Below are 15,924 nucleotides of genomic sequence, written 5' to 3'. Positions count from 1 at the left end.
AATCAGAACAAGGTCAAATATGTACTCGTTTGGTTTGTTGGTTAGGGAGGAATGGCTCCAGAATTTTAGTTAAGTTTGTAATTAACACGAAATAATGTGCTTGAAAAAACTGTTTTGACAGGTAAGTCATCACTAGGAATCGCACTATTCCGATTGGTTGAACTCTCAGGTGGTTCAATATTCATTGATGGAGTGAATATTACTGAAATTGGTTTGGCCGATCTTCGCAGCAAACTATCCATTATCCCCCAAGAACCGGTTTTGTTCACCGGCACTGTAAGGTAAGCCCCTTGATTCTGCAAAATTCCAACTCTTTTATATATTCTATATATTCAACTCTTCTATTATTTTAATCTCTATAAAGAACCACTGTGGTGTAATGCATCTGTGCATTAGACTACTACAACACTTCAAATGTTTTTGACATCTGTTAAAGTTACTGAGTCAACAGACTGTGTAGGACTTCTGTACTTAGAGTTGCATAAAGTAATACGTGGAAGTGAGAACTTGAAAGGCAAAGAGCAAGATGTTGCAGATGCTGCAAAGCAGCAGGTCAAAGCAGCATCTATGAAAAGAAGAACAGAGTTAATGCTTCAAGAAAATGGCCTTTCATTAGTTCCCTTATTCAAGATGCAAATAGAGATCATGTTATGCAGTTGAGATCCTAATGATTTTTTAACTGGATGGGTCAGAAGTTCTGCTAAATGGCTAACTCACTGAGTAGAACCTTACAGGATTATGATGTGGAGATGCTGGCGTTGGACTGGGGTAGGCACAGTAAGAAGTCTCTCAGCACCAGATTAAAGTCCGACGGGTTTATTTGGAATCACGAGTTTTCGGAGTGCTGCTCCTTCCTCAGGTGGTTATAGACTGTTTAACTGAACTTACTAAAAATGGTTGCTTCATTATAGTGAGATAAACTAGCTCAGTGGAGATCTGGGATTGGATTGGGAATCTTTGTAACTTGTACAGTTGATTGCTTCACCAAAGTGCTCTCAGTCAGTTAAGCTATCGACTGTATAATTTTCTTGTTTCATCATCAGGTACAATCTAGATCCTTTTCAACAATACTCTGAGGAGCAGGTATGGGATGCACTGCAGCGAACACATATGAAAGAATGTGTAAGTACTGCTAAGAAATATGTTTGGTAATGGTTATAAATGAATTATGTCTGATTGACACTGTACAGTCTGCATAACTTTACTGAACTGATTAAAGATTTTTTTAGTAACTGCATAGTTCTAGGTATTGATGAGGAATGAAGCTGATACATACTTGGTACTATTTTGTTCAGTATAGAGTTCAGTTATTTTTTTCAGTGTATTGAATTGTGTTATAGTATACGTTTGTATATTATCCATTCAGTTGTGCTGGCAGGGTTTAAATCCAAATCTGGTTAATAGATGGATATTTCTCTTTGTCTTTAATGCACTTTACTCTTTCCAGCCATAAGACTCGTGAGAAACATTTGGTATAATTTAAAACCAGCTCTTGTTGAGAACATCTGTGAATCAAAGATCTGTAACAAGGAGCATTTGGCTCCAGACTTCATTGCAGCCTTTCCAAATGTGAATAAGAGAGTTGAATTCCAGAATGACCTGATAGTGACTGCCTTTGATATAAGTGCAGTGTTTAACCAAGAGTGGCATCAAGGAGCCCTGACAAAATTGAAGTCAGTGAGAATCAGGAGGAAAACACTGATTTAATTGGAGTCATACCCAGCACAGAGGAAGATGGATATAGTTGTTGGAGATCAGTCAATCTCATCCCCAGGACATTGCTGCAGGAATCCTTCAGGGTTGTGCCTTGGCCCAACCATCTCCAGCTCCTTCATCATTGGCCTACCCTCCAATATAAGGTTAGAACTGAGGATGTTTGCTGATGATTGCACTGTGTTCAGTACCATTCACAACTCCTCTGATACTAGAGCATGCCCTGTCTGAATGCAGAGAGACCTGGACAACATTTAGATTTGAGCTATTGAGTGGTAAGTCACGTTATTCCACATAAGACCAAACAATGACTATCTCCAACAATAGACCATCTTTTCTTGACATTCAGTGGCATCATCACCACTGAATAACTTACCATTATCATCCTGAGGATTGCCATTGACTATAAACTTAATTGAATCATCCATATAAATAGTCTGGTTACAAAAGTAGATTAGAGGCTGGGCATTCTGTGGCACCTCCTAACTCTCCAAAACCTGCCCACCATCCAAAACGCCCAAGTGAGAAGTGTGATGCGATACCCATCACTTGCCTGGATGAGTGCAGCATCAGCAACACTCAAGCTCAACACCAGCCAGGACAAAGCAGGCAGCTTGATCAGCACCACATTAAACATTCACTGCCTCCATTAGCAATGCACAGAAGTAGTCGTGTGCCAAAGCTCCTTTCGACAGCACCTATCAAACCACAACCTCTACCACCTAGAAGAACAAGGGACAGCAGACAAATGGAAAGCCACCACCTGCAATTTCCTCCCCAAGTCACATACTGTCCTGACTTGGAACTATATCACAGTTCCTTTGTTATTTCTGGGTTAAAATCGTGGAACACTCCCTCTGACCAGCCCTGTTGGTGTACCTATGGCACACAAACTTAGCAGTTCAAGAAGGTGGTTCACCATCACCTGCTCAAGGGCAACTTGGGATGGACAATAAATGCTGGCTTTGCCAATGACTCCTACATCCTAAGAATGATTTTTATTTTAAAAACTCAAAATAATTTTCTTTGTGGTTGAGGCAGAGTACATGGAGCTTTAATTCACATTCAGGAGGTGCTGACTTCAGTAGAAAGCATTAAACATTGAATTAAAAGTTGTGTGCCTTTGTTATAAGGTGTCTTGAAATTGATTATTGTGGTGTTTTTTCCACAATGCAGATCTCTCAGCTGCCTTTAAAACTGGACTCTGAAGTGGTGGAGAATGGAGAGAATTTCTCAGTGGGAGAAAAACAGTTAATATGTGTCGCTAGGGCTCTACTACGGAGATGTAAGGTAAGAGTTGAAGGCAGGACAGATTCTTGATAGTTGAGTAAAACAATCATTCCATATGCTGTTAATTTTGAAAGGCTACAGTGGAGCCTTGTAAATGCTAAGTACGAATTGGAAAACTGAGCCTTTAATGCTTTAGATTTGTATCTCGTGATCAGTGTGATCCTAAAGCAAGAGAACTTGCTTTATGTTTGGGATAGGCTCAGAGAACCAGCTGGTCTTTTCCTGTCTGTCTTTTTATGGCAGAAGCAATACGAGTGGTATTCTCCACTAACAGGATGATTGCTGGCAATTCATAAAGACACTTACCTAACACGCAAAGTAGTATTATTTGAATTTTGCTATTTGAATTTCAGTGCCAGTGTGATGCCAGATATTTAGGCCATACGCACAACAACTGGCAGATTGTATCAAACAGCATGTTCTTTAGGCTGTTTACAACTGGAACAGAACTGACCATACCCAACCAGCCTGTTCTTGCAAAACTCAAAACATAGTGCCCAACATTAGATGTGATTCCGCGATTGGGCAACACTTGCTGAACGATCCTGATTATGCTAAGAATTGTAATGCAAATTAATTTGAAATTATCAGTTGGGCTCGCAGTGTAGCTCCCTTACCACATGCTGGAAGCCACATATATTCACACAAAGGGCACTCTCCTTTGCAGACAAAAGGAGTATGTGCATGCATTACACCTTTTCCAACTAAACATTGTCTGTGCTAATATCTTTCCTCAATATTATATCAATGCCTTCTTTAATCAACAACGCAACTCCACCACCTTTTTCTTTCTGTCTGTCCCTCCTAAACAATGAATAGCCCTCAATGTTTAGTTCCCACCCTTGGTCACCTTGGAGCCATATCTCCGTAATCTCAACTATATCCTACCTCTTTACATCTAGCTGCGCAACTAATTTATCCATTTTAGTTTGAATGTTCCGAGCATTGAGCTACGAAACCTTAAGGCTTGTCCTTTTAACGGTCCTTGTCCTGTTCCTACTATTTGGTTTACATGGTTACTTTAGTTTAGTTGGTTTCAGATGATCATTGCCTGGATGCTGGTGCTCTTGGTTCCTTCAAAGACACTGATGTTAGTGTGCCTGCTCTCCCAGCTAATGCAGAGAATTCATCTCAAACAGCATTGATGATACCTCTCCAGGGCCTTGAGATGGTGTCCAGTTTTTATGTAGTCCAGGTTTCTGAGCCACATAGAAGAGTTAGGAGGACGACTGCCTTGTATACGAACATCTTGGTGTCAGTATGAATATCGCAGTGGCCAAAAACTCTTGTCGGTAGGCGGCGCTCACAGATTGGATATGATATTGGATCTCTGCATCAGTGTCAACCTTGGATGAGAGGTGGCTCTTGAATTTCAACTGATTGAGGTTGAAACGTTTCCCATCCATCCTGTAGACGATGTCCATTCTACGGGGAAGCTTGTTCTTGGTAAGGTGAAGGATGGTGATGAAAGGAAGAGAAAAGGGTGGGGGCAGTGACACATCCCTGTTTGGCTCCAGTCTTGACCTCAAAGGTTTCTGTCTGATTTCCATCGATGAGGACTGTCACTGACATCTTTTCATGAAGGAGTTAGAGGATGTTGATGAATTTCTCTGCACAGCTGGCCTCTGACAGGGTCTTCCATAGCATTTCCTGATTGAGTCAAAAACCCTGGTCAGATCGATGAAGGCCATGCAGAATGGGTGATGTTGCTCCTGGCATTTCTCCAAGTTGTGGAGCAGTGGGAATCATGTCCACTGTTCCACAGTTTGCTCAGAAGCCACACTGGCTTTCTTGGAGGATTACTTCAGAGACTGGGAGAAGGTGGCTAGTGAGGATTTGGGTGATGATCTTCCCGGAGAGTAGGGAGATTCCTCGGTCATTCTCACATTCCATTTCACGTCCTTTCTTGAAGATGGTGGCGATGAAGTTTTTACTCTTGCTCAAGTCTTCCGTCATTTGTCCTTTCCTCAGAAAAAAACGTTTGATCCCATTGCCTTTGCTAACTACCACCCCACCTCCAACCTACCTTTCCTCACCAAAACCCTTGAACATCTTGTTACCTCCCAAATCTATGGCCATCTTTCCTGGAATGCTATATTTGAATTCCTCCAATCAGGATTCCGCCCATACTGCGGTGTTATCAAACTCACAAATGGCATCCTATCACCGTGTCTGCCTTTGCACGTTTGAACACAACACCCTCCCAATGCAACTCCGCTGTCGATGAGCTGGGCAGAATTGCTTTCTAACAGAGTACAAAACCAAAATACTGTGGCAGCTGGAAATCTGAAATAAAATTTTAAAATTCTGGAAATAATCAGGTCAGACCCCTTCTGTAGAGAGAAAGAGAGTTAGCATTTTCAGCTGATGACCTTTCATTGGTTTTTAAGCCAGGAGAAAGTGGAGGGGGTTGGGGGGGCGCAGGAAGAACAAAATGGAAGGTCTAGAATAGGATGGAGAGCAGGAGAGATAAAATGACTAAAGCTTTCATGATGCAAAAGCCAAAGCAAATTGTTGAAAAGAACAAAGGATGTGTCCATAGAGTTAATGGCTATATAGCAGCCATCTAAATGCAACATCAAGGGATAAAGAAAGAAATGAGCCAGCAAAAAAAATGACAAAAGCAAGATGGAGACAGAGGTTATGATTTAAAAATGTTGAACTCAATGTATTTTTGAGTCCGGGGACTGTACTCATCTGGTTCCATTCTTGTATATCAAATTTGCAGCCAGTATCATCTCTTCCCACTCCTGAACCATTACGTCTTCTGCAGTTTCCTACCCCCCCCCCACCCAAGGATCTACCCTTGTTCCCCTCCAGTGTCATCGTCCAAAAGTGCAGCATTAGTTTTCAAGCCTCATCTAAGTCGCCTTTGATAGGGGAGGATAAGGGAGACAGATGTTTGGGAACACCACCACCTGCAAGTTTCCCTTCAAGCCACTCACCATCCTGACTTGAGACTATATCACTGTTCCTTCACTGTTGCTGTGTCAAATCCTGGAATTCCCTCCCTAATTGCACTGTGGTTTACTTACACTACGTGAACTGCAACGGTTTAAGAAGGTGGTTCACCACCCACTCCTTGAGGGCAATTAGGGATGGGAAACAAATGCTGGCCTGGTCAGTGATGACTGCATCCTGTGAAAGAATAAGAAATATGCTGACAATACCCAACTCTATTTCACCACCCCTTTCTCGACGACTCCGCCATTGTTTAATTATCAGCCTGCTTATTCAGATATGCAGAAAGATAACCTCCAATTAAAAATTGGGAAGATTGAAGCCCTTGTTTTTGGTCCTTTTTTATTTGTTCAGGGGATGTGGGTGTCGTTGGCTAGGCCAGCATTTATTTCCCATCTCTAATTGCTCTTCAACTGAGTGGTTTGCTGGGCCATTTTCAGATAGCATTTAAGAGTCAACCATATTGCTATGAGTCTGGAGTTACATGTACACCAGACCAGGTAAGAATGGCAGAATTCTTTCCCTAAAGGATATTAGTTTACCATATCGGTTTTTATGATGGTCATCATTAGACTTTTAATTCCTGATTTAGATTGAATTCAGATTTCACCATCTGCCATGGTGGGATTTGAACCCTGGTCCCAGAGCGTTGCCCTGGGTCTCTGGATTATTCATCCAGTGACAAAATTTACTATGCCTTCATTTCTCCAAATTCCATTCCATAGCCACTGACTCCATCTCTCTCCTTGGCAAAAAGAATCATAGAATCCCTACAGTACAGAAAGAGGCCATTCGGCCCATCGAGTCTGCACCGACCACAATCCCACCCAGGCCCTACCCCCATATCCTTTTTATTTACCCACTAATCCCTCTAACCTACGCATCTCAGGACACTAAGGGCAATTTTAGCAATCAACCTAACCCGCACACCTTTGGACTGAGACTAGAAACTAAAAGCCTGAGACTAAACCACACTGTCCACAACGTTGATTATATTTGAATCCGGAATGTGCTTTCTACCATATATTTGCACCATCATTAAGACTGCCTATTTTCACCTCCATAACATTGTCTGACTTCAGCCATCTTGGCTCATTTACTGCTATAACATTTGTTCCTGTCTTTGTTACCTACAGACTTGATGATTCCAATGCACTCTTGGCTGGTCTCCCACATTCTACCCTCTGTGAACTTGAGGTCAGCCAAAACTTGGCTTGTCGAGTCCCATTCATTCCCACTCCATGCTCACTGACTTACATTTGCTCCTAATCAAGCAACATCTTGGTTCTAAAATCCTCACCCTAGAACCCAAATCCTTCCACAGAACCATAGAAAATTTACAGTGCAGAAAGAGGCCATTTAGCCCATCATGTCTGTGCCAGCCAAAAAAGAGAAAAGTAAGCTATCTGCTCATTTTAATCTCCCATTTCAGCACCAGGTCTGTAGGCTTGCATGTTATGCACTTCAGATGCAGATCCAGGTACCTTTTTAAATGAAATGAGCATTTCAAGCCTCAATCACCAACTTTGGCAATGAATTTCAGATGCCCACCATCCTCTGGGTGAAAAAGCTTTTCCTCATGAACCCGCTAATCCTTCTACCAATCACCTTAAGTCTATGCCCCCTGGTAATTGACCCCTCAGATAGGGAAAACAAGTCTTTCCTATCTACCCTATCTAGGCCCCTCATAATTTTGTATATCTCAATTAGGCCACCCTTGGCCTCCTCTGTCCTAAGGAAAACAACCCTAGCTGATCTAACCTTTCACGTAGCTACAATTTTCAAACCCTGACAACATTCTTGTAAATCTCCTCTGCACTCTCTCCAGAGCAATTGTGTCCTTCCTGTAATGTGATCAGAACTATACACAAAATTCCAGCTGTGGCCTAACCAACATTTTATGCAGTTCCATCATTACATCCCTGTTTTTGTATTCAATACTTTGTCCAATGAAAAGCATTCAATATGCTTTCTTGAACACCTTGTCCACGTGTCCTGCCATCTTTTAAGTTCCTGTGGATATGCATTCTAAGGTTTCGCAGTTCCTCAATCCCTGTCAATATTTTTCATTTATTAAGTATTTCCTTGCTTTGCTTGCCCTCCCCAAATGCATTACCTTCTTTTCCAGATTGAATTCCGTTAGCCATTTCTCCGCCCACTCAACAAAGCCATTGATATGATTTCAGAGTTGACATCTATCCACTATCAACTACACGGCCAATCATGCCTCCCATATTTACTGAACTTCCTAACCTACAGACCACAATCAGTGGCGGCACGGTAGCACAGTGGTTAGCACGGCTGCTTCACAGCTCCAGGGACCTGGGTTCGATTCCCGGCTCGGGTCACTGTCTGTGTGGAGTTTGCACATTCTCCTCGTGTCTGCGTGGGTTTCCTCCGGGTGCTCTGGTTTCCTCCCACAGTCCAAAGATGTGCGGGTTAGGTTGATTGGCCATTCTAAATTGCCCTTAGTGTCCTGAGATGTGTAGGTTAGAGGGATTAGTGGGTAAATATGTAGGGATATGGGGCTAGGGCCTGGGTAGGATTGTGGTCGGTGCAGACTCGATGGGCCGAATGGCCTCTTTCTGTACTGTAGGATTTCTATGATTTCTATGTAAGGATAGACAACACCTCCACAACGATCATCCTCAACACCGGTGCCCCACAAGGCTGTGTTCTCAGCCCCCTAACTATACTCTTTAAATGACTGTGTGGCCAAATTCCCCTCCAATTCAATTTTCAAGTTTGCTGATGACACCACCTGGTCGGATCTTAAACAATGACGAGACAATGTATAGGAATGAGAGAGAATCTGGTGAACTGGTGCAGTGACAATAATCTCTCTCTCTATGTCAACAAAACAAAGGAGATTGTCATCAACTTCAGGAAACGTAGTGGAGAACATGTCCCTGTCTACATCAAAGGTGATGAAGTAGAAATGGTCAAGAGCTTCAAATTTCTAGGTATCTAGATCACCAACAAACTGCCCTGGTCCCCCCCATGCCAACACTATAGTTAGGAATGCCCACCAATGCCTCTAGTTTCTCAGAAGACTAAGGAAATTTGGCATGTCAGCTACGACTCTCTCTAACTTTTACAGATGCACCATAGAAAGCATTCTTTCTGGTTGTATCACAGCTTGGTATGGCTCCTGCTCTGCCCAAGACCGCAAGAAATTACAAAAGGTCATAAATGTCGCTCAATCCATCACGCAAACCAGCCTCCCATCCATTGACTCTGTCTACACTTCCCGCTGCCTCGGCAAAGCAGCCAGCATAATTAAGGACCCCATGCACCGCGGACATTCATTCTTCCCCTTTCCGTCGGGAAAAAGATACAAATGTCTGAGGTCACATACCAACCAACTGAAGAACAGCTTCTTCCCTGCTGCCATCAGACTTTTGAATGGACTTACCTTGCATTAAATTGATCTTTCTCTACACCCAAACTATAACTGCAACACTACATTCTGCACTCTCTTGTTTCCTCCTCTATGAACGGTGTGCTTTGTCTGTATAATGTGCAAGAAACAATACTTTTCACTGTATATTAATACATGTGACAATAATGAATCAAATCAAAAATCATTAATATGTACGCAAACAGCAACGACACCAACACTGAGCCTTGTGGAACACCCTTTTTAAATAATGGTCAACATTTGCAGACCTCCAACCCTCTGGGACCTTGTCTGTGTCTGGTGAGGATTGGAAAATGATTCTCAGAGCAGCCGCTATTTCCTCCTTGGCTTTCTTCAACAGCCTAGGAAACAATCCATTTGACCCTGATAATTTACCACCTGTCTGGATGCCAGTCCCCCTCTCACAATGCTTATTGTGTCTAATATTTCACACTCCTCTTTAACTAGAATGTCAGCAGCATTCCTCTCCTTTGTGAGGACAGAGACAAAGTACTCATTGAAAATCCTGCCTATTTCTTCTGCATCAATCCACAAGTTACCATGTACATCTCTGATAGGCCCAACCTTCCCTTTAGCTGCTTTTAATGTACTGGTGTAACATCTTAGGATTTTCTTTGATTTTACCTGCCAATATTTTTGTACCTGCTCTTTACTTCCTTGATTTCCATTTTTACTTCAACCCTGTACTTGCTATCATCATTTAGGCTTTCTACAGTATTAAGTCTTTTGTGACTGTTATAAGCTTTCTTTTTCTGCTTTATCTTGGCCAGTATGTTTCTGGATAACGAAGGAGCTCTAGATTAGGCAGTACCACCCTTTTTCTTTTTGTGGACATGTCCACACTGTGCCGATAGAATCTCACCTTTGAATGCCTCCCACTGACTTGACACATTTTTTCTTCTAATAGCTGCATCTCTAATAGCATGCCCCTCTTCCAGCCCAATCCTCCCAAGATATCAGCACTCAGCTATTTCTGGACTCTTGAACATTCCTGATTTTAATTGGTTAAGCGATCATTGTTCCACCAGATGAGTAACTGTTTTGAACCTTTTCTTTAGCCTATACATTATGTAATTTTTTTTTAACTTTACAGATTCTAGTGTTAGATGAAGCTACTGCCGCCATGGATACAGAGACTGATTCTCTGGTGCAAGAGACAATCCGGGAATCATTTGCTGAATGTACAATGTTGACCATTGCACATCGTTTAAATACAGTACTCAGTTGTGATCGCATCATGGTGCTAAGTCAAGGCCAGGTAAGAAAAATTTCCAGATTTTTATTGGGAATGAATCCAGTCAAAAAAGGGGGGCAGTTCTTTTCAATTTTGCGTACTTAACAGAACTTTTAATGGAAAAAAAATAGATCCAGTTGAGCTGATCAGTGTTAAGTGCTTAACAAATGCTCCTCAATATTTCACTTAATCACCTTGGATAATGTATATAAGTCATGGATTATCAGTAGAACGTTTAACTCGCTGAGTTTAAATGATCTAAAACTACTGGTAAAAGAAGCATTTCTACAATTAGTGACATCTTCCAGAGCAGGTTTGTCTAATATGCTTGCCTCATTGGGCATATCAGTCTCAGATGTATTCTCAGTGAATTGTTGCTGTTGATTTTTAGAGAGAAGTAATACTGAATTGTGTTATAAAGTTGCAGTGGTGGGTGTATGTACAGTTGTCACCTTGACTACTCTTTGTTCACTGTCCTGAATTGAGTAAGGCAGAATCAATCATGTTGCTGTTAGACAGGAGGCACACATGGGTCAGACCATGACTGTGTTTATCAGAATACAGTTAGTCAAGTTTCTAGTCACCTGGAAGTTGAAAAGTCACTTGTTCAATGAAACAAGAAAAATAGTCTCCTGCGTGTTAAAATAGTCTTCTGCATGTTAAAATATTCTACTGCATGTTACTACTTTTTCCCTGTTCTCTTCTGCTTCCTCCAAATGACAACCCATTTTGATCTATGGGACTGCATTATAAAGCACTTTGAAAACAGGGCTGTCCTTCGGAAAGACATTGGGCTGATTACTTTCAGAATTTTCTTGGGGAATCTAACTGAAGAACTCTATTTTGTTTAGCTGGTAACAGGCGGTTTTCACAAAATAGTTGAGGTGTGTGAGTGACAGACAGTGCTTCATGGCTGACAACGAGGGTTGATATGTGCAAATCTGGCAAGCTGGGCGGGTGCAGCAAGATTCAGTGTTTCGCCTTCATCTTAATAGATGTGTTGAATCGAGCTATGCAAAAGAATAGGGCGCTATTGGTGAAAAAAGAAAGATAACAGGAGGTTGGCCATGAGCAAAAGGTCTATTAAATATTTGAACGCTGTGTTTGGAAATGGCAGGCAATAGACCGTAAGCAAGGCAAGAGTCAAGAGCGTTGAAGCCAATACATAGAGATTTATATATTCTTCCTTCTCACCGAGTCTCCTTATATATTAGTTCTGATAAAGTAGAAAGTTTACTCTTGATGAAATTAGATTTTTTTTAAAAATTGGGGCACACTGTCAGCATCAGGGCACTTCACTTAACAGATTATCACCACCCTTTGAGAGGGTGGCTTGCTTTTTGGAACAGTTGGATTGCGAAGCCATTCTCCTCATTCTGGTGGTGAGTATATCGGTTTTGATTGCTGAAAACCTCAAACTTACTTTCAAAATATTGCACATTTGTTTTATTAATATTGCATATATTTTGCATCATGTAGCAAATCACCTGGCCACCACAGGTTTGGCGAGCATTGAAATCCTATTGGATGACACTGCTGTAATGATAAGTCAAGTTTGCTGTATAGTTCAATAAAGCAATATTTGTATCCTCTTTCAGGTTATGGAATTTGATGAACCGTCTGTTCTTCTAGCCAATGAAAACTCAAGATTTTGTGCAATGTTCGCTGCTGCTGAAAATAAAGTCACTGTAAAGGGCTAACACAGTCTACAGGATTTTCTTCAGAAGTTACTTGCTGCTTAGGTTGTCAACATCTCTCCATCCAGAGACAAGATATCCTCAGTTGTTTTACAACAGCTTACACCATTCATGGACCTTCAGAGTAGTTCTAGACACTCTGTAAGACTTTGTTTTCCATATTTCTGTGTACATTTCACAATTAAACGCTGAGCTAATTTTAACTTCAAATGCACTCCAGGTTCAGGGAGCCTTAGATGTTGATAGTTTCAAATGCCCACAGTTAAGCCTCACACATTACCGATTTATAAATCTATTCATAGAATATTTGCAGTGCGTACATGCTGTACTTTATTTTGTATTCTATTTTTGCACTGTTATATTGTGCTTTCTTTTATATTCTACTCCTGTACAGTTTTGCACTGTATCAGAGTTTGCTAATTAACTGAGACAGTTGTCAATCTGAAGTTATATTTATATAGAATAAAGAGTACACCAATTCATAAAACAAATTAATATCCTTCACTGTTTAATCCAGACAGCAGTGTGTGTTGTTATGGTAGCAGTACCAAATAGACATATTTCAATCATTCAGATAGTATGACTAAATTATTTGAGGTTTTTTGTTACTAGGAAGAAAATACCTCAGGTTCAACTTATTTTACTGTATGATTTGTACTGTTGACATTTATTGTCCATGTGCACTGTGAGTATAAGCTTATGTCCTGAAGACCACATGAAAGTGGTTCTTGTTACCATAGAAGGCTTGCTTTATCAGTCCAGGCAATGTTGCACGTATTTGTCACCTTGTAGAGCTTAGAGCCTTAGCATGATCTTACAAACTAAGCAAATCTGCCTTGTTAAATCTTTAAATATAAATAAACTATTTTGCATTAATACATTTAACTTATCCTATTTTTGTATCATAACAAATATTGGCAATAAACCATGAATACTTGTATTGAATGCAAATGATAACAGAAAGATACATGGCAAGCCATGCAGTTTTTCTTTCAAACTATGGGCCGCAACATCTGAGCTCCTCAGTATTGGATTTGGGGGTTAGTCCAAAGATGTGCAGGAAATTCTACTGGGAACTTCCAGGTAAGGGTTTGCACACCAATTGTCCAGAAGTGAAAATTTCTCTGGACAATTGCCCTGCGCTGAGAACCATCTGAAAAAGTGATTTAAATCACAAACTTTGGATAGTTGCAGCTGTGTTACACATAGTTACCCCAAAAATGTTAAAAGAATTAAAACGTCCTCTTCTGAATTCTGGGTAACTATTCTAAAGACCACACTGACCTCCCCACAGGACTCCCTCTAGGTCCAACTAACCACCTATACCCCTGACTGTCCATTAGGTCCCACCATCCCTCTCCATCTGACCGGACCGCTGTTCCCCCTCGAGGCCTGATCCTACTCCTCCTCCCTGATCTGATCTCCAACCCCTCTCACCCGTGAAGTGTATCCACCCCTACTTGAGGTCCTACTCACCCCCAAATCCTGTCCACCTAACTGACTTTATTTTCTCCCTGGCCTATCATTTTCAATGCTGTAAAAAAAGGGACGCATCCTTCTTCAATCCAACAGATCTGGACTTCGACGCTGCTTGGCTTGAAGAAAGCATGGATGTGGGCACTGAGTGGCAGTCCAATGCAGATTGCCACTCCAAGAAAGTTACAGTCCCATGTCTTGAAATGTTCACACCTTGGTTCAGAGGCAGGATTTTCCAGATAGTGCCACCCGAAGAGTCAGTGGGGAGAGAGGGCCGGGATCTTGATTGAGAAGCTGGGGTGAAGGGAGGCTTCCCCCCGCCACTGAATTCATCCATCCTAATCAAAATTGAGGCCTGGTGGAAATAGCCCTGAAGTGATCATTAATTGCCTGCTTGAAGGTCTTAATTGGAGCAAATGCAGGCAGACTGTCTTAGACCTCGACTGTCCCCTGTAAAATTGCAGACAAGGAGTGGGGTGGAAATGCTAACCTGCCGGTGAGGGGACTCTTAAAATTCTGCACCAGGTGAAAGTGATGGTTTTCTCTCATCAGTTGGCAGCAGAAGTTTTTTTTGTTACACAATAGGAAGATTTTTAGCAGCGTATTTTGTTTAGAGTCCTTTTAGTTTCATATCCAAATGTTGTTCTGAAATTTTGGAAGTCTATGCAGAATGGAAAAATCTTTCACAAAACAACAGTATTGATTTTTCCTTTTCTGGAATGCTATTTTCCCAAACTCCAAAGCAGTAGCTGTCTTTGTGGAAGTTTTCCTTTTGACATAAGCTCAAAGTTTGTACGTACTGTTATTAAAAGCTGTGACATGCTTATTTTAATTGGCTGCCAACATCACACAAGTTAAATGATGTATACCATTTGCTGAAGTATTAGCCTAGATAGGTGATCTTAGAAGAAAAGATAGAGGTGCTCAACATTCCATCACAGTGAGGTGTCGGTTCATTGTTCTCAGGAAACCTAAGAGACCACACTTCAGACATACAGAATCAAATGTAAATCAGCAAAATGAGGATTTTATATTTTTTGCAGGTGGGGTGGTTGTAATGGATGAAAAGGTATTGACTATTTTGCATCAAGTGGCTGTAGACTTTGACACATGCAGTGGTGGGAAAAACAATGATAACCTCTGCTTTGAAGACACCCTTCTAAAACTCAGCAGTGATTTTTGTCAAGGTATTTGAATCTAAACAAGAAGCTTTTTGATAGATTAAATACAGAAAGGTTGCCAACTGAATAGTAAAGGCCACACTGAGGCTGCTAAACTGTTTTACTTCAGTATTTCTAAAAAACCCTAAATTTAATCTTCTAAACTGATTGAGCACCTTTTTCCTGAAAGAAACATTTGATCGTCATCATGGTACATATCACATGGGTTATGGAGCACCTTTCATGCTCTGACAATGTCCTAAAGTGGTCCTCGGTTTCCTTTCCTCCAGTCCGTCACCTATGGAGGTATTCAAGTATGGCAGGTATGCAAGATGCATTCTGTCAGCTGAAGATTTGGTATAGACTGGGGAAAAGACAAACAATCCATCTCTGTGAAAGAACTCTCCCATCATTATTTTTTTAACAAAGGGCACTATTTGGCTATTAAATACATTTGTTGTGTTCTTCTGGTCATGTATTTTGCACGCTGTGTACATCTTGTGAAAATTTGGAGATGTTTTTGTATAATAATGTAAAGTAGACCATGGAGCAATTTAAGATCTTTATAAATTGTCTCTTTTTATTTAGCCACTTGTAATATTTTGGACTCAATTGGGTGCAGGAGTTTTCAATTTCTTTTCTGTACTATGTTGGTACAAATCATATGCATTTACAGTTAGAAGGGAAAATGTTAAATTATACTGTGATCAAGTTATAAACATCCTTTAAATACAATTCAACTCCCACATAAAAATACTTATGCACTATTTGTTTCTCAGCAGTCTTGTCTGTGTCAGTTGAACTTCCTAATTGTTCTCATTGATGATCTTATGTAATCAACTTGCCGCTACACCTTTTTAAAAAAAGGTTATTTCCCAAAAAATACTCAATAGAGCTGGGGCAGATTTTTGGTATATTAAATTCTTAACAGATTGTGGTCGTGAAATTGAGTTGTGTCATATTAAACCTCAA

At 40.9% G+C, this 15,924-nt stretch overlaps 1 protein-coding gene across 2 annotated transcripts in view; it reads left to right on the top strand.

The window, feature by feature from the left end:
- The window catches only part of abcc5 (ATP-binding cassette, sub-family C (CFTR/MRP), member 5), a 110,532-nt gene extending 94,813 nt beyond the window's left edge, over positions 1-15,719 (top strand). For both annotated transcript variants that reach the window (XM_078206917.1, XM_078206918.1), the window contains 5 exons: positions 122-281; positions 1,044-1,122; positions 2,890-3,003; positions 10,479-10,643; positions 12,218-15,719. In XM_078206917.1, the coding sequence (XP_078063043.1) occupies positions 122-281; positions 1,044-1,122; positions 2,890-3,003; positions 10,479-10,643; positions 12,218-12,319 (620 nt within the window). In that variant the 3' untranslated portion in view covers positions 12,320-15,719. The remainder of the gene's footprint in view (positions 1-121; positions 282-1,043; positions 1,123-2,889; positions 3,004-10,478; positions 10,644-12,217) is intronic.
- Positions 15,720-15,924: the final 205 nt, after the last annotated feature.

This window comes from Mustelus asterias, chromosome 3, assembly GCF_964213995.1.
Source record: "Mustelus asterias chromosome 3, sMusAst1.hap1.1, whole genome shotgun sequence".
NCBI lineage: Eukaryota > Metazoa > Chordata > Chondrichthyes > Carcharhiniformes > Triakidae > Mustelus > Mustelus asterias.
Note: the sequence above shows the minus strand (reverse complement) of the source record. Positions and strands in the feature narration are given on the sequence as shown.